Source organism: Megalops cyprinoides, chromosome 20 (genome assembly GCF_013368585.1).
Source record: "Megalops cyprinoides isolate fMegCyp1 chromosome 20, fMegCyp1.pri, whole genome shotgun sequence".
NCBI classification, from domain to species: Eukaryota; Metazoa; Chordata; class Actinopteri; order Elopiformes; family Megalopidae; genus Megalops; species Megalops cyprinoides.
In genome coordinates, this window is record NC_050602.1 from 16,511,814 (window position 1) to 16,533,190 (window position 21,377).

At 41.9% G+C, this 21,377-nt stretch overlaps 3 protein-coding genes across 19 annotated transcripts in view; 1 reads left to right on the forward strand and 2 right to left on the reverse strand.

Annotated features, from left to right (window-relative positions):
* Window positions 1-475: 475 nt before the first annotated feature.
* LOC118795781 lies at window positions 476-5,511 on the forward strand. 2 transcript variants are annotated; one of them, XR_005005827.1, is made up of 11 exons: window positions 476-599; window positions 992-2,231; window positions 2,350-2,455; window positions 2,633-2,780; window positions 2,966-3,013; window positions 3,351-3,428; window positions 3,692-3,829; window positions 4,067-4,150; window positions 4,294-4,344; window positions 4,608-4,771; window positions 4,875-5,511. XR_005005827.1 is itself a non-coding variant. In XM_036554508.1 (10 exons), the coding sequence occupies exons 2-10, from the start codon at window positions 1,007-1,009 to the stop codon at window positions 4,716-4,718; spliced, it is 1,989 nt and encodes a 662-aa protein (XP_036410401.1). In that variant the 5' UTR covers window positions 476-599; window positions 992-1,006; the 3' UTR covers window positions 4,719-5,511. The 2 variants fall into 2 exon arrangements, 1 of the variants encoding a protein (XP_036410401.1); XM_036554508.1 differs by having other exon boundaries at window positions 4,608-5,511.
* Window positions 5,512-6,911: 1,400 nt separating this feature from the next.
* ncbp2 (nuclear cap binding protein subunit 2) lies at window positions 6,912-8,837 on the reverse strand. The gene is made up of 4 exons (XM_036554660.1): window positions 8,663-8,837; window positions 8,256-8,437; window positions 7,766-7,904; window positions 6,912-7,327 (listed from the first exon to the last, which is right to left on the reverse strand). The coding sequence occupies exons 1-4, from the start codon at window positions 8,735-8,737 to the stop codon at window positions 7,229-7,231; spliced, it is 495 nt and encodes a 164-aa protein (XP_036410553.1). The 5' UTR covers window positions 8,738-8,837; the 3' UTR covers window positions 6,912-7,228.
* A 4,057-nt stretch (window positions 8,838-12,894) lies between these two features.
* LOC118795688 (discs large homolog 1-like protein) overlaps window positions 12,895-21,377 on the reverse strand; it is a 149,368-nt gene continuing 140,885 nt past the window's right edge. For 11 of the 16 annotated variants that reach the window (XM_036554357.1, XM_036554356.1, XM_036554354.1 and 8 more), the window contains 8 exons: window positions 20,370-20,466; window positions 18,288-18,329; window positions 16,752-16,802; window positions 16,383-16,484; window positions 15,475-15,647; window positions 15,039-15,148; window positions 14,258-14,349; window positions 12,895-13,340 (listed from right to left, as the gene is read on the reverse strand). In XM_036554357.1, the coding sequence (XP_036410250.1) occupies window positions 13,234-13,340; window positions 14,258-14,349; window positions 15,039-15,148; window positions 15,475-15,647; window positions 16,383-16,484; window positions 16,752-16,802; window positions 18,288-18,329; window positions 20,370-20,466 (774 nt within the window). In that variant the 3' untranslated portion in view covers window positions 12,895-13,233. Of the gene's footprint in view, window positions 13,341-14,257; window positions 14,350-15,038; window positions 15,149-15,474; window positions 15,648-16,382; window positions 16,485-16,751; window positions 16,803-18,287; window positions 18,330-19,960; window positions 19,995-20,369; window positions 20,467-21,377 lie in introns of all 16 variants that reach the window. The other 5 variants (XM_036554359.1, XM_036554353.1, XM_036554367.1 and 2 more) reach the window with 2 other exon arrangements.

The window sequence follows — 21,377 nt, forward strand, 5'->3', positions numbered from 1 at the left end:
ACTCTCCTCAGAGAACTCTCTCTCTGGCTTCATAAAGTATACTGTTTCTAAATGTATTCACAGATACCATGTTTTAACATAATTCAAAAATAAAAAATAACATTTAAAATTGAGTAAATTGAACCCTTTCTCATTAATGCATAATCCATGTTCTCATGTGGAAGAGGTTTTCAAGCATCTGTGAGATAAACCCCTACACATGTAGGAGAACGAGGAGGAAATTCATTTTAAACGTCATGCTGCGTAGATGTGTAATTTTAAAAAAAACTTTCCAATTCCATTTCCCTCGCTGGGTTCTATATCTCCCTCTCTTCTCATCCTCATCTTCTCATTTCACAGAGGAACAATTGTGGAGACGCAAGGATTCAGATCCAACGTAATGGAACGTACCCTGGCTCTTTTTTCAGGATAGGGGCGCTCTACGCTTACGCACGCACTCTCTTTTCTCTCTTTTGGACTAGTAGCCGGTGAATGACGTCTTAAATGCACGACCGGCTGCATGAGGAAATCGAAGGAGATACGTGCGTACAGTCCTGTAGTTGGGAGCAAGATAGCGGCATTATGAAATTACTTTTCTGGCAAATCATGGCGGGATTTTGGTAACGTTTATTGTGTATAACTACATATTCTGTATGGCTGTAGACAGGAGAGGGACATGGCTACGTTAGCATATTTTTTCATACTAGGCTCACTTGTTAGCTAGCTAGACTAGCTAAGTTAGCTACATAATTACAAACTCCGAAAAGTTGTTTTGCTTTCCTTGTAGCGTGGCAGCTAGCTAGTTAGTGGTTTTATTAGATGGCTAGCTCGCTAATGCCCGAGCTGCCGGCCCACCTTGTCTGTCTTCTTATGAGGAATGCTTGCTTCTGTTACATTAGTCACCTTTGTGTCATTTCGAAATTTACAATTTATAGCTAGCTAGGTTGTCATACTTCCACTATTCTGTCAAAAACCAAGTGTGCATAGTGTTGCCTTTATCATTCGCTTTTAGCTCGCTTCCCGGATCATGATGTGGCACAGGAATGTGAAACGTCTAAAACAAACTGCGACTGCGAAGGGAAGTTTTGCCACCCTTCACCGCACCCGGCTCCGGGTGCAGGTGCGTGGGGTGTTGTTCTGGAAACGCCGGTTTCGTCTGCAGATTGCACTCCAAGGCAGCAAGTCCCGAGGCCTACAGACTCGCAGGCACAAGAGGAAATGGACCAAATGTGTGCCGAGAACGTCCGAAGTCAATATAAAGAAAGAGACCAGGCATTCAGCTAGATTCCAGCGTCAGAGGTCTGCTCATGTTACTGTTGAGTTGTATTCTAGGGAGGTAAGACATGACGTAGAGTTGGCTGAGGAAATGTTCCCTGGCTACACACTAAAGACATATAAGCCAGAAGGTAATCCTTCACCAGACACATGTCCGTCCTCTGAGTGTCCACTTCTCTTATCTGAGCGGTCCACAATAGATGCACACATCCTGGAACCACGAAGCACCCACTTTACATTGAATGCCACCAGACAGCTAATGGATGGTGGTCACCTCAGTGGTACTTTACCAGAGGAGGTGGAGCAGAAGACCAAGCAGGTAGCCGAGGGCAGCAGAGTCAAACAGCCGAAGGGGTCAGGGTCAACCGGCATACATAAAAAGAGAGCTCCGCCTGTGCTGATGCGGCACAAGAGGTTGTCGAGGTTCGACTCCCAGTTCTGGTGCAGGGTTAGGCCCTCTTGTTTGGGCAGCTGCAGGAAGGGGAGGAGAGCGAAGAACCTGCCCAGGGTCTCCACTCTCAGGCACAAGCGACGAAAGGCGGAGGCGCTTCACTACCTGTCCAGCCTAAGCACGGAGTCCAGAGACTTACCCAGGGAGCTTAATGGCCACGACCTGCCTAAGGGTAGCACATCGGAAGGGGATGGGGTAGAGCCAACCACCTGCCAAGCGGTGTTGCAAGGTTGGAGTCAGGAAGTTCAGAAGAAGGGGCATGAGCAGGTCAAAGATGCTGAACAGGTGTCACTAACTGCTAATGGCGACCCAGTAGGGGACGCCGATGACATGGAGGTGGAGTCACCTGTTCCCTGCCCCGCCCACTGCACCAGCCCGCTCCGAGACCACCGCTACTGCAAGACTGCCGCCGGAGCCGCTGATGTTGTCACAGAGGGGAGCTCAGAGACTAAGGAGGAGATGTCCGCTGACAGCAAGTCACTGACCAAAGAGGTCACCAACGAGACACTAAAGGAGCTTATTCATGGTACAGTATCAATACATGTTTTCAGTGAGGTGCTCGCCCTTTGGATTATGTTTGAAAATAGTTTCTGAAATGCATTTGTAATGTTTCTGTCTGCCTCACCTCTCCTTCCTCTACACAGAGTATCTGGAGCACTTTTATGGGAGGTATGGCAGCTTTATACCCTTAAGTAAGAGTGACGTACTGAAGCACCTTAACAAGAGGTTGAACACTGACCTCAAAGACAGGCAAGTGGATCACAAGACCAGGTCTTGGAGGCAGGGGAATTTGTATTGGTTACCTGTTAGTCAAAGCAGGCCAGGTTAACTATATAAAGATTTAATGTATCAGCTTCCAGTATATGGCAGTCTTCTATTCACATCGTGTGCTTATGCTTGTTTTTTGTTTTTCCCTTCCTGTTCCAGAAAATCATTCATTTACACAGAAGTGACAAAGTACCAGGCTGGTTTGGCCAGCACTCCAATGCACTATTTTAAAGTGGCCTACAATAAACACACACTGACCCTGGAGGACCTCTCCACACTGGACAATCAGAACTGGCTCAACGACCAGGTGGTCCTTCATGTACCTCTCTGAGAGAACATGTTTTGATCTCAATTTCTTGTTTTTCATGCTGCTTTTAAAACTTGAAGTCCATTTTCACTTGGAGAGAAGACTGTAGAAACAGCGTCAACATACAAAAGATATTAAAAAATATTTCATGATGTCTAATTTACTTCTGTTTTGGAACTTTTTAGGTGATTAATATGTATGGTGAATTAATCATGGAGGCTGCGAACCACAAGGTATGCTTGGCAAATGCAGTCTTGATTTTGATTTTCATTGCATTTCTTGCACGAGTAACAGTCATTGTGAATGCTTAATTTAACATTGTGATGTGTTAGTGTCAGACCTTTCAGGAAATGATATTTTCATCCCCCTTGTGGAGGGGGATGTATGCTAATTTTTGGGAATATGTGGTGATAAAACAGTGCATTATTCTGTGTTCTACCCATTGGTGGTAGCTACCTTGCTGTTTTGTTTATGACACATCCTGGGGTGGACTCCAGAGTTCCCATATACCACAGAAATGCGTACATGTTTGAGAATTGGCAGCTGAGTGTGCCTCTGTTTTTTCTTCAGGTCCATTTCTTCAATAGCTTCTTTCACAGACAGCTGGTAACCAAGGGGTACGAAGGAGTGAAGCGTTGGACTAAAAAGGTAAGGTCATAGTAGGTCGTTTTTCATGTGGAACAGATGGAGACTGTTCTGAATGATGGTGGTCAGGGCTGGTTCATGATATACTACCCAGAAAGGAACTACAGTATTTGCGGAAAGTTGCAAGAATTCACAGGTCATATACAGAGGAGTGAAGTGCTGAAGTGCTGTCAGTCAGACTAAACAAGTGGCAAAATGATGCTAGAGGCAGGCCGGGAAGATTTTAGAGACAGTAGTTGATTTGGTGAAATGATTTTGTTTGGCAGGTGGATCTCTTCTCTAAGAGGCTGCTGCTAATTCCTGTCCACCTTGAGGTCCACTGGTCCCTGATCAGTGTGGACATCTCCAGCAAGACCATCCGCTTCTATGATTCCCAAGGCATGGTGTTCAAGCACGCCATGGAGGTAAACATTAAGGCTGAAGCCCTGCCTCTCCCAAACCACAGGAGCTTGCTACAGCTTTATACAAGTCCGCTAGGAAGGGGACACCACAGTTCATTTCATGATGTAAACCCTATTGCTCTATAATGCAGAAACATTTTCACTTCTATATTAGCCACTGGGTACATGTAAAGGTAGCTGAGTATGTTCACAGCAGCAGGCCCATTGACATAAACAGGTCCTCTCAACCCTCTTCCACAGAACGTGTTCAAGTACATGACGACTGAAGCTAAAGAAAAGAAATGCACTGCATTTCAGAAAGGCTGGAAGACAACAGTAAACAAGGTATAGTAAGATCCCTTCTGATGGGGCGGTTGCCGATCTATGTGAAGTTGCCCCGGATGCCAGGTAACTTACAGGTGAAGAATGTGGGTGCATACAGTTTCTCAGGTATACCTGCCATTTCTCATCCTGTTCCTTTTCCACAGCGGATACCACAGCAGAAAAACGACAATGACTGTGGGGTCTTTGTTTTAGAGGTAGGGTGAAGCTTTGTACCTTTGGGTTGACTTTGCTGAGAATCAGCAGCTACCATTGCGTTGTCAGTTTTATCTATTTGAACCGTCAAAACACTTTGCAATCCACAGTAAATCTCTGATTTGTTTAAGTCATTGAACCACAGATAGCGTGTGGTAGCTGCACCCATTTTCGGGTTTTTTCTTTACTACTAGACATTCTTGCATACATACACGTACATATATCCTCTCGTTTACGTTTGCCCTGTTTCCTCTCCTTGTCTCAGTATTGTAAGTGCCTGGCATCTGGGAAACCATTGCAGTTCTCACAAGCGGATATGCCCAGGATCCGTAAACGGATTTACAAGGAGCTGTGCGATTGTAAGCTGACAGACTGATGCTGATGCTGGATGTTGCCCCTCTCTTCCCACGGCCGCTCTGAGTTGCCTGTGTAAGTGGTTGCTGTAGTTTCTTTTTACCACCTTCTCATTTTAAGAGCAATTGGTTGAAAGGAAGGAATAAGCTGATCCCTGATTGGACGGTGTGTCATCCAGGGTGACCACAGCATCTACACTGAAGAGGGCTGCTTCCGGGACCCTGCATGTTTAGGCCCAGGCATTGCACAGAGAATGCTGTTGATGTCAGAGTGTGTCCTTTACACAAAAGGCAATGGTATTTGGAAGGTTGCTTCTTAATATGTACATTTAGAACTCTTTCTGTTGCTGACTCACTTGCAGTTGATTTGCCAGAGATTTGAATTTGTCACATGATCGATCGCTTTGAAAAGACAGGGTTGGAAGCTGCTTGTGATAATTGTGTACTGTGAACATTGAACATTCTGAGTTATACGCTGCTTGGCTAACCATAGGAAGTAGTAGGCAGACCTTCACAGGAAGAAGGCTCATCACTACTTTATACTGCTTAAAACATTACAGTTCTCCTTTTTATATTATGTGAAGTTTACCTTTAGCATAATGACCGGATAGAGGCAAATACGGCAAGTAGCATCTCACTGAATGTACTTAAGGCTAAGTGATGTGAGCCATTAACGGCAAATCTGTAGGCTTGGCATTTTAGTCAGCAGGAGAAGACTTGCGGACCATATTAGACTGTTATCCTGAGTTAATCGATTTTATGCTTTAGCATTGTTTATCAGTCCATAAAGTGATACATGGCAATTGTTACTAGCTGCACGGCTTGATTTAGCATTCAAGAACGTTTATGGTTTTATGTTCATTGTGTGTTGAATACCATCTTAGAACTCTGGAGCTTTCTCTAGTTGTGTGTTTGCACAAATCTTACTGCAATCTGCTGATCAAATATTTTTTTAAAAATACAATGTAATGGTTTATGTGGTTTGTCAACATGCATTCCATCTGAAAGCATGCACTAATGATTTTTCCTTTTGTCATGTTAATTCAGTTTCAGAATATGCTAGAGTAACAAGAAAGAAAAGACATACTTGATTCTGTCTTAACAAGCATGCCTCCTGTAAAATAAAGAACAGTTGTCTTGTTTGGAGAGGGAGAGAAATGTATTGACTCCACATACATGTTTAATGAAACAATACTATGAGTTTTGAGGAAAAAAGCCTTATGTTGTTCTTTGAACAAATATATATGTATAAACGCAAAATGGAACAAGGTACAGTGAAATCTTTCCAGCATAAAGCTGGAAAGCTGTATTTATTTGTATGTAAGCTGCTAGAACTGTGTAGTGTTGCGTGTGAATACGTGTGGCCAGGTCAAGGGAATGGTATTGGTTGCAGAATGACTGTAACAATAAAATATTTTCTCCTGATTAATGGTGTCATGTCCTTTCATGATCTGATGCATCATCCTCCTATTACAAGTGAGGATGCCATGGAATTAGCTTTAAAGTCATCAGAAAAGTTTGCATTACTGAGAAAACTATGCAGGTACAAGGTTTGGGTATAGGTGCCCAGAATCACTTGAGTAGTCTCATGGTAGTCTCTCCAGAAGACGTGCCCTGTTAGATGTACTTACAATCATGTGTCACCCACCATTGTGGTGTTCTATATTTAAAAAAATCTAACATCCTATTATTCAATTGTTTGGTCTTATATATTATTTTATTTAGAAAGGGCACTGGCTGAGACATATTGCTGTTAGTCTCTGCAGCTGAAAGGTGGAAATCACTAAATAGAGTTAGCCTCATTATGAGATTGTAAATGCTTTTACATGAACAGAAAATACGAGAAACCGCACACCTCCATAAAAACATCTAATCAAGTAGGTACTTCAGCAGAAGCGTAGGTTGACTGCTAGTCAACATACAATGAATGGGAAGTCATAAAATCAAGCAGTGTTCTACAGTGGACATTCCTACTGCAGGTGTGATGACAACAGATTCAGTTCCAAAACTTGAGGATTTAATTCATGGACTCCTGGTAAACATACACCATGTGTCACAAGTGAGGGTAAAACCTCAGACATGCAGCAGAGAGGAGGAAGCAAGTATAGAACCACAATGGGAATATTCTGATTCCATTCAAAATGATGGGGGACACATTTTTGCCAAGATGTAAATATTTGTAAAATAAATATTGGACAATGTTCTTAATAAAAAACTTTATTAAAAATTAAATGTTCTGGCTCCAGGAAAATGCAAAACAATATACAGTGTGGAATCAACAAAACTTCATTTTGGTGAAGGTAATGGGAAACCTAACCTTAAGGCTGAACTAAGCTAATGCGAGATGTATCTGGAAGAATTGGAAGGATGGTCGCAAAAGATGGTAGAAAAGATTTTGCAAAGATCCAATACCTCCACACTCATTACCAACAAAAGTCAAATTTAACACTTCATCAAAGTAACAACAGTGTATAGTAGCAATGCTTTATGGTAGCTCATGTTCACACCATTCTGTTTAGTGACAAATCCTCATCTAAAACTTCTGTCTGCCCTCTGGTGCTCTTTGGAGCTGAGTTAGCTTTCCATAGCCTCCTCGAGCAGGGTCATAATCTTGTCTGTACTCATCTCTGACCTGAAAAAACATAAAACAAACAATGGTCTCATGAGTGTAGTGTCAAACTCTCAAGGTCTGTGCTTGCCTCTACTCATCATTTCTTAAGAGACTCAATTATATTCAGTTTTGGTAATTCTTCATAAAAATAATTAACACCTCTAGGTTCCCTATAAATTCATATATTAATACAGCACGTTTTGAGACACCTATATTGTGTGTATACAGCTCATTAACAACACAGACCAATTAAGGTGTGATGAAAACTCTGAATTGTACAATCTGCATCACAAATTACACGCCCTAGCAAGGTTACATATGACATTGTGTTGCATGTGCACATGTACCATATCTGGTATGATTAGTATACACGTGAATACTGCCTTGATCAATTCTTGAAAAATACTCAGCATACATTAAAGACTCCCGAGGAAGTAAATATTGTTGAAATGAAATTACCTGGCCTCCGGATTTGCCCCGCCCATACTGCCGACCCTCTTTGAAACCAGCATCCCAATCCGTCCTGATAATGCGGTCATCCAGTCTTGTCCCATTGATATACCTCATAGCATTCTCTGCGTCTGCGCGGGTATAGTATCTTGGAGCAGAGTTAAGGCAATTCACGTAAAAAGTGTGACATAATGACATGTATTAAATATTTATGACAACTCCCAGCGACCACGTGAAGCTTGAAAGTCATACAACTATCAATTCATGCATTTGAAAATGAATGAATGAAGTGTTAGATTTCACCCTGAAAACACTTGGGCTAACAAACGATGTAAGTACTATATAAAATTACATTAAAAACACGTTAATGGCATATACCTACTAATACTTTTTCAAATGACCATCTAGCTAACAAAAACATCAAAATCTACTAGTTTATGTCTATGTTTGTGTAGGCAACAACAGTTTAACAGACATCCATCCACACTTTTAAGGATACTCCACAAAACAGAATCCACACGCGGTTTTCTTCACTTTGTCCAAACCTATAACGATTCTTTTCACGTCGCCGCTTTTGGAGAACAACTCGTATACTTGCTCTTCTGTTGTGTAAAAGGAAAGGTTGCCCACGTACAACGTGCTGCTCTGTTTTAACAGTTTTTCCTGCTCATATCGATTGCCCTGGTGGGAAAGGACATGAAAAATCGTTGCCCACATCAATTATATAGGCATCTAATCATTGCCTACTAGTCCATCACTCTACAAGATAGCTATTTATAAATTGCCAGAGGGTTTAGACAATTGCTCGGTTTTACTCGTACGAAATAATCCACTAAAGCTACCTATGCATATTTTCGATACAGCTCGTCTAGTCAAGATAACGAGCAAGCTTTTTAAGTTCCTTACCTTAAAATGCTGGTCTCTGTACTGACTTATATCGACATAAGAATCACTGAAAAGGGCATTCAGCTGAATAGACATATTGCTGACCAAGAATAAAGGTAACAAATAAAGCAAATCAATGTAAGCTGCTGCTGCGCAAACACAGCACAGAACAAACAACAAACGCCAAAAGTGAGGAATAAAGATTCAGCGGAAGTAATTCAGTGAGTTAACGTCACTGTTTCCGGTGTCACCTCCGTCCAGTCGATTAATATGACCGTTGGGAAACAGCAGAGCTGGCAACATTGTCGGATCTTATTTTTTTTTTTTTATCAAGGTCAAGGTATTTGCCATCGAACATCACATTATTGTGTATTGTTTGTGGGTGTTTGATTATACTTTCTTTTGTAAAGATTTGACTTTTCATGAATGAATCGTTCGACTTGAATGTCAGGATAGCGTTATGACCTAGCTAGCTATATAAATCAAGGCCACTTCCTAATAGCCTTCCTTAAGACCGACAACGGCGAGCAGGGTATGTAGTAGGGAATGGTGTTTTTCTGTTGGTGTCGGTAAATATACGTTCGTTAACGGCTAATCTGGTTATTGCTGTTTTCACAGTTTGATGAACCATGGTTTTAAAGCGTCTTCTGTTCACCTTGCTGAACAACGCGCAAGTGATCGAGAAACTTGCCGAGTCTCGCCCAATCAGACGTGCGGCACAGATCACCGCTTTCGCCATAATCAAGGCGCAAATCGCTGGCAGGGATGCGACGACCAAACTGCTTAAATCGGACACAGTTCGACAAATTCGCCAGGAAGCCACTGGAAGAATTCCGAGGGACATTGGGGAAATGGGAAGAAGGGCCGAAAGTATACGACAGACGTTTGTGAAGGAGGTGAAAGAAGGCATGAGAGACGTTTCCAGAGAGATAAAAAACAAGGACAAATAGAAAACTAGCAAGATCGCTAGGTAGCTATGTGACTCATGAAGCCACTGGGACTGAATCTGTTGGCTGTCGTAGGTTGTGTATTTGATAATAAAGGTAACTGTCTTAAGATGGCCAGCCACCATGAGACGATTGAATGCTGTATATTACGGGTGTAACGTCAATAGTAAATCAATTATGGGGCGACAGCAAAATGCTTATTTATTGATTACGCCGATGACGGATATTCTGTCATGTAAAATGAAAATATCTTGGATATATAAGCGCAAATCCCAATATGCTATCCCAATATTGTGTAACTAACAGCAGTTAAGTGAGACAGCAATCTCTATTGGAGACTAAAATACGATGAAAGCTATTTAAATGATCTTAGGTTTGATATTATGACGTTTCAGTCCTCATAGTTGGGGTTGTCTCGCTTGCCAGAACACTTGCTGCTGTGGATACAGTCTGTATATACATGTATTCATGGCATTTGCTCTTGTCCAGGTCGACTTGTAAAAAGTGTCTTGAAGCTCAAACATTAGTGCCATACGTGTAATATAGGTGATTGTGGGAAATATTGGTCAATAAATGCTGGCGTAAGCGCACAAACATATACTACTATCGACACTTTCAACCACCATGAGCTTCTGTTGCCACGAAGTGCTGCCCACCAAGCTTTTTGTCACCAGGTTTATACCTTGCTTATGTGTATACACAAGCTATACCACAAATTTTTATCGGTGTTTGGAGGGCCAAGGTGCTGTTTATTTTTTGTGCCGATAATGGATCGTAACCCCACTATCCTTAGTTGTGGAGACCTCACTCAATCACTTGGGGGCAAGAGTAGAGAGGGGGCGCAGCTTAGATCAGGAACCCTTCCAAAAAAGGACTACATGCATCACAAAATCTTGAGGTCCTTTTTAACAGTCTTTTTATGTAAACAACTGTTTTTAACTCAAAAGTGCAGATGTGTTTCCAAAGACTGGGACACATCTGCACTTGGACTGCAACGATGACCATTCATGAGATGGTGGTCAAAGTTGGACCCTTTGTGACCTTTCACCCCACCTTAATGTTATATGAGCCTACTTAGCAATGTATCATACATAATAACCCTTGATCAGCAAAGTGTTGTTGCTGAAATATGCATGTTTCCAGTGGTGGTGATAATTCAGTCAACAATGGCAGGATTGCAACCATATGGCAACAGTGATAAAAACGTACATGGCCTGATGTTATGAGGGCTTTAATATCAACACTTCCTTCCACAGTTCTTTATAGGCACTTGTTTGCACCATGTTCCATTGCATCTTTACATAGCACTAATAATGCCATAGAATGCATAGAATTCTATCTTGGCCTGGGATTTTCCCTTGTGAACTGTGTGTGATGGTAACCGGTTTTCATAACGGTAAGGCATTTTCTAAATCTCTGCCTCAAGATGAAAAGACCAGTGGAAATAGCTTGAATGAGATGCTGGATGTCACAGTGAGCTCCTAAACCCTTCCCCAAGACAAATCCACCTTCTGTTAGATGTGATGAACAACGTTTTTGTATCATGGGAGGTGTGTTAAACATGTAATATTGTGTACTTATGTTGTTTCTCACAGGACGTCTACTTTGTTGTTGTATGAATACACAGACTTCCTAAAAAAGTGCTCTGAAGTACTTTCAGCTATTAAAAAGTCAGTTTAGGATTAGGGTTAGTTTTAAAACTTCCCACATACATGTCCTTCAGTAATTGGACTATTTATAGATATTGAGCATTGACAGCAGAATTTCCACAAATCACTATTAACACAATATGTATGCACATCCAGTAATGTTTTTATAAACACCTTGACCAGTCCAGCCCAACAATATGACATAAATATGACAGAAAAGTGTTCCCACTGAAAGCTGTGACTTTCTCCATAAGGAAAGTACAGACTGCAGAGTTGTATGAGAAAGTTTTTTTATTAGCTGTTCTCCTCTTTTGACAAATGGAATGAATTAGATCGGTAATTTATTTACATATTTCAGTCCCAAAGTGAATTATAAAGCCGTGATGAGGTGGCGAAGAACAAGTCTTGCAGAAAACAATCATCTCCGAGGAACATGAGAACATTTCGGGGGGATACCGAGCACAGGGCTCCCTCTGGTGGACGGTTTAAAGGCTTGTTTTGAAGAGCGGGTCTCGAGATCTTCTGATCGAATAGAGCAGTCTTCTCCCGCGCGCTAGCAAAGCCTGTACAATCCCACGTTGGAGCTACGTTTCAAGTTATGACATTTTGCAATGCCATGTGAAAACACAAATAATTCAGTTTTCATTTTTTATATAAAGACCTAGGCTTAAAAATCATGCATGTCACATGAAAAGACTCACAGGGAATTCACACAGAAGGGGATATAGAGGAGAACTAGCTGCCATGGTTACTCAATTTGTGACTGCTTTGTACCAAATACTGTTTAACCCTTCCACCAGGCCCCACTAGTCTTCGTCAGGATGATTCATTCCCTATTTCAATTGTATGCATAAAAAGGAAAATAAATGACGAAGGAGGTGGTGGTCAAAGTAAAGGAAAAATATATTCATATTTATAGATCTATATATGTTCATATTTATATATGTTTAACAATGTAAAGAAAATAATTCCAATAGCTGTAGTGCTTAAGTAAAGTTCAATATAGACTTTTTATTATAACAAAATAGGCAGTTTACTGAGGGTTAAATATCCGTTAAAATCTCAGTGAACAATAAATTCTTTAGGTTTCTGCCTTGGCATTTCCCTCCCTCCTTACATATGGGACACCTTGTCAGAAATGACCATTCAGTTTTCATGTGTTTGCTTTTGAAAAACTCTCAGAAGCACCTAAACTTTAATCAAAACTATCAAAGATCATTGTGACAAAAGAAGTTTAATGATAAGACAAGTTATAGTTTAAGAAAAAAAAAACCAACCAAGTCACAACATCCTGACATGTACCGCACACACGCACTTCTCTTTTGTCCCTGTGCAGCTCGAAGTGATGGAACAGAACGGCCATCTACCTTGGAGACTCAATGATGAGGATACAAGTGAAAATAAACGTGAATACAATATGCTGAAAAAACAAGGCTATGATTAATGTGCTACAGGAACAAGACTATGAAAAATAAGGAACAGTAAAAATGAAAGAAAGAAAGCTGAAAAGAAAGTAATGTCCAAAACATGCTGTTAAAGCTATAACGTGCAAAGTTTTGCTTTGTTTTTTTTATGACCCAATGCATGAGACTGCATTTCTTTCCTTTTTTCATGAAAAAAAAAACTAATAATAATCATACATAATGCATCTAAAATATTTTTTTTGCAGAAAGTCACCTCCCTTAAACATTAAGGAATTGTACCGTAAAAACCCTACTTTTTGTTGCTGGTTAGGCATTACCCCTCCCCTTTCTCAGGAAGTAGTGGCAATCCAGAGAGGAGTCCCTAACATCACTCCTGAAGAGATGGCAAGTGTGAAAGATGGGGGAGAGCATGGGGGCCTGGTGGAGGTTGCTAGCCCTGTTATGACATATGGAAGAGGGACAAGTCAATTCAGATCTTCTGGGCAGGGGAGCCAAACGCAGCAGGCCAGGTTGGTTAAAAAAATCAATAAATAAAAGGAAAAAGAAAAAGCAGAACTTCAACCCTCCCCCCTTCACAATTTCTCCTTGGCAGGAACCCATACGTAGGGACCCGACTGCTCCTCGATGATTTGTTTAACCTGGTCATAGATCTCTTCCAAGGTATCACCTTGAACGATAGCTGGAAAACAGAAAAAGAAATACAGAAAAGAAATAATCTAGGTTTCTTTTACATCAGCTCTCTTTACTGGGCTTTTAGCAGCACAGTGCAACATGAGACCAGTTAAAGATACGAAAAAGAGCAGAAGGACGGAGCTACTCTAGTCAAACCATAGAAAAGCATCTGAAGTACTGAATCAGGTCCCTCTTCTGCAGGTGAATCTTTCCACTGACCCTTGCATTATTTCTTGGGTATATACACACACATATATAGGCTCCAGTAGTGAGCTGGGCATTAGTACTACAGTTTAGCCAGCACCAGAGTTCAACTGTGTATAAAACGGAGCCTCTTAGATAAACACATAGAGAATGGAAATTGGTTGAAAGTGCTGAAGGCGCATTAATGCCACTCAGACAAAATCAGTGGCAAAATGTGTGAATATAGAAAAGATGATTGTGTTTTCAGAGCCTGCTTTTAAATATCACTCACCACTTTCAGAATACAGCTCTGCAAACAAGAGCCATTTCCAAGAATGTTACCCCACTGACTGAAGAACATTTTGGTCTTTCTGGAGTGGACCACAAATACTTTCATGGGAGAAAAGCAATGTCCTGCTTTGTTTAGCCTTTTAAACAAATTGTTCCATTTTGTCCTGGCTTTTTTTAATGTCAAAATCTTTCAACTTCCTGATGCCATATTATTTTGCCACACTACTCAGACCTCTAAATGAGAGGCTAAATGATTTAGACAACATTATGAGGTTTGTGTGGACTGAAAGTGGAAATCCTTTCTACTGACAAACATTTTGTTTGTTTATTCTCATGAATGAGTTAAGTCTGTACAGCCTCATGCTGGCTGTTTGAGTCATTTCTGTGTATGTCTGCTCTGTATTGCCATATGCTGCATGGGTCTGTGTACTGAAGGTAGAAGCCACTCACCGGTGAAGTGCTCCGTGAACTCTTGCTCCAGCTTCATGGCTCGGTCAAAGGTCTTCTTACCCTGCTCCTCTGTTAACCGCTTGTTCATCTCCCTGGTGAGAGAGGAGGAGGGGACCCAGATGATGACTCGGCGCCTGTTCTGAATCCCACTCTATACTGCTAAGTAGTACCACTCCGCAATCAGTTTTAAGTAGTGCATTACTTTGTGTGTAGGGTGTTACCTATAGCATGGCCTTAATCACTTCAGCATGAGCTGCTGTTGCTGTGAGATGCTGGTGTTTGTAACATACAGCCTAGTATTCCATACAGTTGATAGATTTGGCCACATTACAAATAAATACATCCAAATTATTCAACCAAACAAATACATTCATTGGTCACTGAAATTTTTGTGGAAAACATTTTGTTCAATGTATACCTCTAAAATTCTGGTTTGCCACTTATTCCCTTGTAATTCCACAATACACTAGTGCAACCTGTTTCCTTATTTTCCTTCCTGATGAGCAAAGTGAACATCACGGCCTGACATTCTCATAGTCTGTTCAAGGGTAAGAGTTGGCTGTGGAAAAATGTTCATGAAGGACCTTTTAAATGACCAGCGAGTGTACTTAGATTTGTTGGAACCTTGGCATAGAGGAAGATGCTGGGAGATACGGTCTTCAGAATTTGACGGGTACTGACCAAATCCGCATTTACAAAAATTGAGGCCAGTGGCACTGTTTTCATGGAAAGGTCTTCCACGAGTTTGAAGTCAATTTAAGACAAAACAGGTTTTACTCACATTATATTTTCCACAGATTTTGGTTTAATGAAAATGGCAATGGGATACAGCTGTGCAATCTGGAGTCTCTTGATGGCGTTGCCGGAAACATCCAGGATGCAGTGTTTGCCCTGAGGAGAGAAGAAAGGGGTTCAGAGAAATCCCTCTGAATTATTGCTGGCATCAACACATTTATAGCCAATCGGAGCTGGCGTCCAATTACATTATTTAGATGCAGTGCCCTGAATAAGAGCCAAGGTATTCTTTAAAATCTTCCAAACTGCATACCACAGTGCATATGTGAAGCAGTCCAACAGTTCTGTGCTTTATGGTGATACACTTTACCGTGGGTACTCAATACAAAAGCAGGTGGATTATAAAGCGGGTAAATATCTTCAAGAGGTTAAAGAGGTTAACTTTTGGGAGTGGATGCTGATGGGACTCGCTAGCCCCTCACCTTCTCTGCCACCTCCCTCACTGACTGGACACTTGTCCCGTACAGGTGGTTGTTGTACTGGCCGGCCTCAATGAACTTGTGATCCTGAATGTCCTTCTCCATCTGCTCCCGTGAGACGACAAAGTGATAATCTCTGGCGTCCACTTCGTAATCCCGCTTTGGTCTGGTCGTGTCTGAAACAGCAGGAGGAACTCTCATGAACAGCGCTGGTACTTAAAGCTTGGAAGCATGAAGTTAAAAGTATGTTTGGCTTGATAGAAACATTTCATTTAAACTCCCCTGGACTAGTGCACCCATTAGTCCTGCAGACTGGTCAGACCCAACACAGTAAAACTACTGACACAAATACATTTTTACTTATCCATTTTTGCATCTGTGTATTTACTGAGGTAATCTGGGTTCACTATTTTGCCTAATGGTGTAACAGCAGTTGCCCACCTCAGGAACTGAACCAGCAACCTTTCTGGACAGTAAGCCCTGCTCTTTACCACTACAACACACTGCTGCAGCTACGTTTAAATTTTAATCCATTTTATCAGTGCATTAGTAATGCTGCTGACCACTTAATCAATAAATCAATCAAATTTTATATAGCACTCTTGAAAAACAACCACAGAAATGTTTCAGACCACATTTCAAATTAACAATTCAAGTGAAAATGGACATAACTCAACAGAATGAGAGATAATGAAGATGAAAGATCTTAATGGAGCACATTAGAGTTATATACAGTAAAGCACCATAATATGAGCCTTCAGAGCATATTTACATGGCTGTCCCTAACAATATCTTTAATGTTAGCAGTGAATTGGCCTTTGATGGCAAGCAGGAAGGCCTCAAATCCACTGCAATTTCACCTGTTCTAGGCAGCAGATCGCCAAGCCACTGAAAAACTATGCCACACTCACGGGGTACGCAGGATCCAAATTTGTCAGGGAACTCTGAGATCAGGTCATCATTTACTCTGTCCTTCATGGGTCCCAGAATGATCACTGGACGGGTGTAGCTCACTGAGGCAGACAAAATTAAATTAAAAAAAAAAAATTCAGCATCACACTTATTTCCCCTGTTCACCAATGATTGGCAAAGACATTTTAGTTCAATACTGTACTGCAAACAGTTTTGAGAAAAATTGCATTTCCATTCATTGGGGTAAAAATTCATAATTTCTGTCTGATTTAACCACAACATCCAAACAGCAAAAAGCAACTATTTGATGAGCAAAAATAATTCTGAATGTTAACAGGGCTCTACTTGAAATGGCTGGAGACACTCACCTTCCTGTTGAGTGACTGGCTCATAGGACAGCACATACTCCTCCTGGCCACCTGTTTAAACACAGAGCACAAGTATTTAGGAGACAAAAGGAAGTATTACTATTCAGGGCCAAGCAGAGGCTTAGTCTGATTGATAGTCTACAGTTTGTGTTCATCTGCCAGCATGTTAGAGCTGAAATGTAATGATAGAATGTTGCTATTATTCCTGTGATAATCTTGCATGTCAGCACTCTGGGCTACGTGTAAAATGCGTGAGTACTGCAAGACACAGTAGGGCCATAAGTTAAAGCTAAAAGAAGTATCATAGTGTAACAGAATCTTCAACCCCAGCAATTATGCATTACTGTATGTTCAATGATCATGAATCTCTGACTAGCCTGAGTGGAGATTTCCTGTGCCTATTAGAACTTAAAACACACTTTTACAGGTCCTATAGAGCTTTCAGCCCAAAAACAATGTTTTGGGGGCAAAATGGTTCACACTCAACATGTAGGCAGCAAAATGAGATACACAATTCTTACCATACCATAATGCAATATTTAAAAAAACACTCATGCACAAGCATACAGGCAGCTTTTTACAGTGCAATTCTGCAAGAGCTCAAGCTTCACATCTGAAAGCTTTTTGCATGCAGGGCGTTCAATTCCCTGCCTCTCTAAAATTGAAGATCCTTTTTTTCTGTGATAAGTGCATGCAGTAAATTATGTTATTCAACCACAATCTTCAGAACTGTGTTTTGCAAATAGCTCAATAAACTGTATAGAAGGTGAAAAAAGCAAAGAGTTACAGCCATAATGATAGCAGGCACGTATAGTGCTTTACTCTCCATTGTTTGTTATCTTCAACATCACAAGCTTTCAGTAAGATTGGTCTGGCTGTGATTTCAGTAGGATAATGGAACAATTTGAAAGCCGAATACTGCAAACATTTAGTAACCAAGGATTACAACTGACTGATAATACCAGTCATTGGTTGGGACTGGGCTTAATCACTTTACATTTCGGGAAAAATTACTTGCTTCCAAAATGCTACAAAGGACTTTTTTGAGTCTTGAGCCCTTATAAAGGTTTATTCAGTTTGATATACAGGAAAATGGGCATTGTCCACTAATGTAGAGTTTACTGCCACTTAACTAAAACACATAGAGGAAGCAGTGCCAACGGCACTTGGGTTAACATTCTTTATATTCTGATCAGTGTTTTGTAGTATTCATGGCAAATTTTCATAAGTTAGCTGGAGCAGCGTGCAGCTGTTTGGCCATGTGTCTGAGAACAAGCCGAGTGCATTAGGGAAGCTCTCACGAGGGACCGCATTCTGAACAAAGGCATAAATACTCGTTCACAGCAAGCATCGGCGAAGCGCAGAGCGACCTAGTTCCGGAAACCAGTGTCATTCCAAACTGATGCAGCCATGTGTGTGCAGGTAATTCTTCAAATGTGTTAGTGGTCGCCATACAGCACGGTAGTAAGGGGAAGCCAGAGACTGAAGCTCGTCAGGTGGAGACGGAGGGGAGGATGAAGGAGAACACAGACTTACGGTAGCTACTTTCACTATCGCTGGCATTAGAGGTTACATGCTCTGAAATCATAACAAAGGGAACATGAGCACCAACACAGACACATCGATACATCACTACACAGGTGGTCATGTCGAAGGAAAAAAAAAGAAAATGTTGTCCACAACAAAGGACTATAAAAACAATGGCCAGGAGATGGCAGTGTTGAGAACCTTTGTGAGTTCAGGGGCTGGGGTGTAGGTATCTGAATCACTTCAGGTTCATCCTGCTCACAGTATATTTACAGCAACTGAGCAAAGACCAGAGGATCACATGGCAACACGTACCAATATACAGTTACAAAAGTGATCTAATATACTCAAAACAATCTGAACACTATTTATCAAAAAGTAAGCTGTTTAAGCTGTTTACATTTATCTATTCACACCAATGTGCTAGACTTATTGTTATTGTGCTTTGTAGTCTAGTCATTGTATCTGTGCTTTGTTTCCAGCACATTCTACTTCCTCCAGCCTTTGCTCTGGCCAGCTGTTAGCATGTAAAGTACTACAGCAGTAGATACAGTTTTGCTTCAGAAGTGAAGAGTTCAGCCTGCAGTTGTCAGAAGATAATGTAACTGTGGCCCAGCAGTGTTCCTGCAGCAACTCACACAGCCATGGTGCATTAAACATTAATCCCCCAGGCTTTGCCCAGATGCTGAGTGGATCTTTCAGGGACACAGCGCACACCATCTTTCTTCCGCAGTGTCAGAGGCTGTGTATTTCCACATGAGCTGCATCATGTCAGACAGCACCGCTTACTGTGTGGACAACACACGCATGTGCACGCACATGTTCACACGCACATTCACACACACAAACACTTACTCAACACGCGCTCACTTAAACACACACACACAGACACAAACACAAACATTTACTCAACACACACACACACACACACACACACACACTTACTCAGTGCACACGCTCACACATACACAAACAACTTTTTGGTTCAGCAATTAAGCCTAAAAACCAAGCCTACGATGTCCATTAAATGTGGTGCCTCTCTCCTGTGCCCACATTCATGTTTGTGAGGCTGGAAATGAAGACATTAAACAGTTTTTGTCACGCGGAGTTGACCTCGCACGCAGGCTGTGGTCTTCCATTCATCCCCACAGCACACAAACCACAGATCTGTTGTGCATACACAAGGAAGACATAAAGCTCCATCAAAAGAAGGCAGCCACTGATTATTCCTCCACCAATTTACTCTATTCTGAGCTTCCTGGGGGAAAAACGTGTCAGAGAATGCAGTTTAGACCTCAGAGACTGTTTGAACCCACTTTCAGAGGTCACTGTTAGCGCTCCTATTGTGGCACAACTGAAGTGTGAAAGACATCAAGGCGATGTTTTCTCTGACCCCCTGGCCCCTCTAGTACTAGCTAATTCATGTGCAGGGCACAGTAAGGAAGACTGAAGTCCAGAGAGCTATGGTGCGGGTACAGTACAGTGCACGCGTGCTGTTCCCCTGTCAGAGTACAGTGAGTGCAGTATGCAGTGCAGATCTTCAGATCTCAGAGAGAAGCTGGGACAGTGACTGGATGGAATCTCGAGGCCTGGTGGAATCCGGAGATGTGAGAGAGAGGGTGGGAATGGAGAGCAGAGGGTGGGAGGTCTGGCGATGATTTGAAGAGGGCTTATCGACTTACTCAGGCCTTTCGATCCCATGTCGTCTGGGATCTCCTGTTGGGGGGAGGGCAGTCGGCAGAGAGCATGCAAGCAGGAGAAATAACCACAAAAGAACAGTCATTACTGGAACACAACGAGGGTGTCCTACCGCCGGACACAACAGCTTGGCCACAACATGTAAGAGACTCCTGAAAACGCCTGGTCCTTGGAACCAAAGAGCTCCCTGTGTTGGGAGAGGGAGACCCCAAAATGTCCTCCAATCCCCCACAGCTGTGGTCAGAACCTAGGAAAGTGACACCTGACCATGGACCAGGCTGGACCTTGCTGCGGGGTCAGCGGTTGTGCCCGGCGGTACCTAGCTGCTCCTGCGGCTGTGGGCTGCCCTGACCTACTGGCGACCGTTCCACGCGACTCTCTGGGTCTACTTACGGTCAACATCGCTCGTTTCCTGCTCGCTCTGGTCCTTGTTCTTGTAGAAAGGGAACTTTCGGGAAAAGAGGTTCTTTTTACGCTTGTCATTGAATGACTGTTGAGGAAGAGAAGGAGGGGGCAAAAGATAAAAGGGGAGGGAGAAGGGGGTCTAATGATGATGTGAACAGAGACCCGCTGATTTCCAGGGGAACTGACTCTGCTGCCATGTCTACTGGGGTGCTCCTCACACGAGGCTTTGGCAGAAGTTGACATTTTTGTATTCTAAACCGTACAGTGAAGTTCAAATTGCGCACACAGTTTAAGGTATCAAAGCAATAAATGCTTCAGAGGTCCTAGAGGAAAATGCTGATATTTTAAGCCTCACGTGTAATTTTTGGATAAACAATTCAGATTGAGGACACAGAAGCCAAATCACGTGATATGGATCTGCTGTTACAGTGAGCTCAGCAGCCTTTAGCAGTGACATACTAAAAGCAGTGGCAGCAGTATTGTGAAATTTGGATAACCCATACTGCAGTTCTTTATTCATACTTTCTAAATCACAATTAAAAGAAAATATAAATAATACTAATTTGAATCCATCGCCTCTTTTGTCAGGAATGGCAACAAAGTCAGTTGGATGGATTAAAATCATGAATAAATAATGCCTTAACAAGGCAGACATTTAATCATAGAAATGACAAAAAATGAAACCCAAAAGCTAAACTGAGGCCATGCAAAGGGGATTGTGGGAAGGGGGCAGGTCATTCAGAGGGAATCCAGGATGGAGGGGTAAAGACACTGGGCTTGTTAGAGGTCAAAGCAATGACACTACATGCCCTTTTAGAAATCACCTTTGTAGCATGCAGAAAGGGTTAAGGAAGGGAAAAAATACAGATACTGCAAACATGCTCAGTTTTATTTCATTTTTGTGGTGTAAGAGCAGCCATTGTTTACTCCTCGTTCTGATCTGAATGTTCATTAAATTGTGCAGAACTGAAATGTAGTGGTTAGCCTACTTTTCAC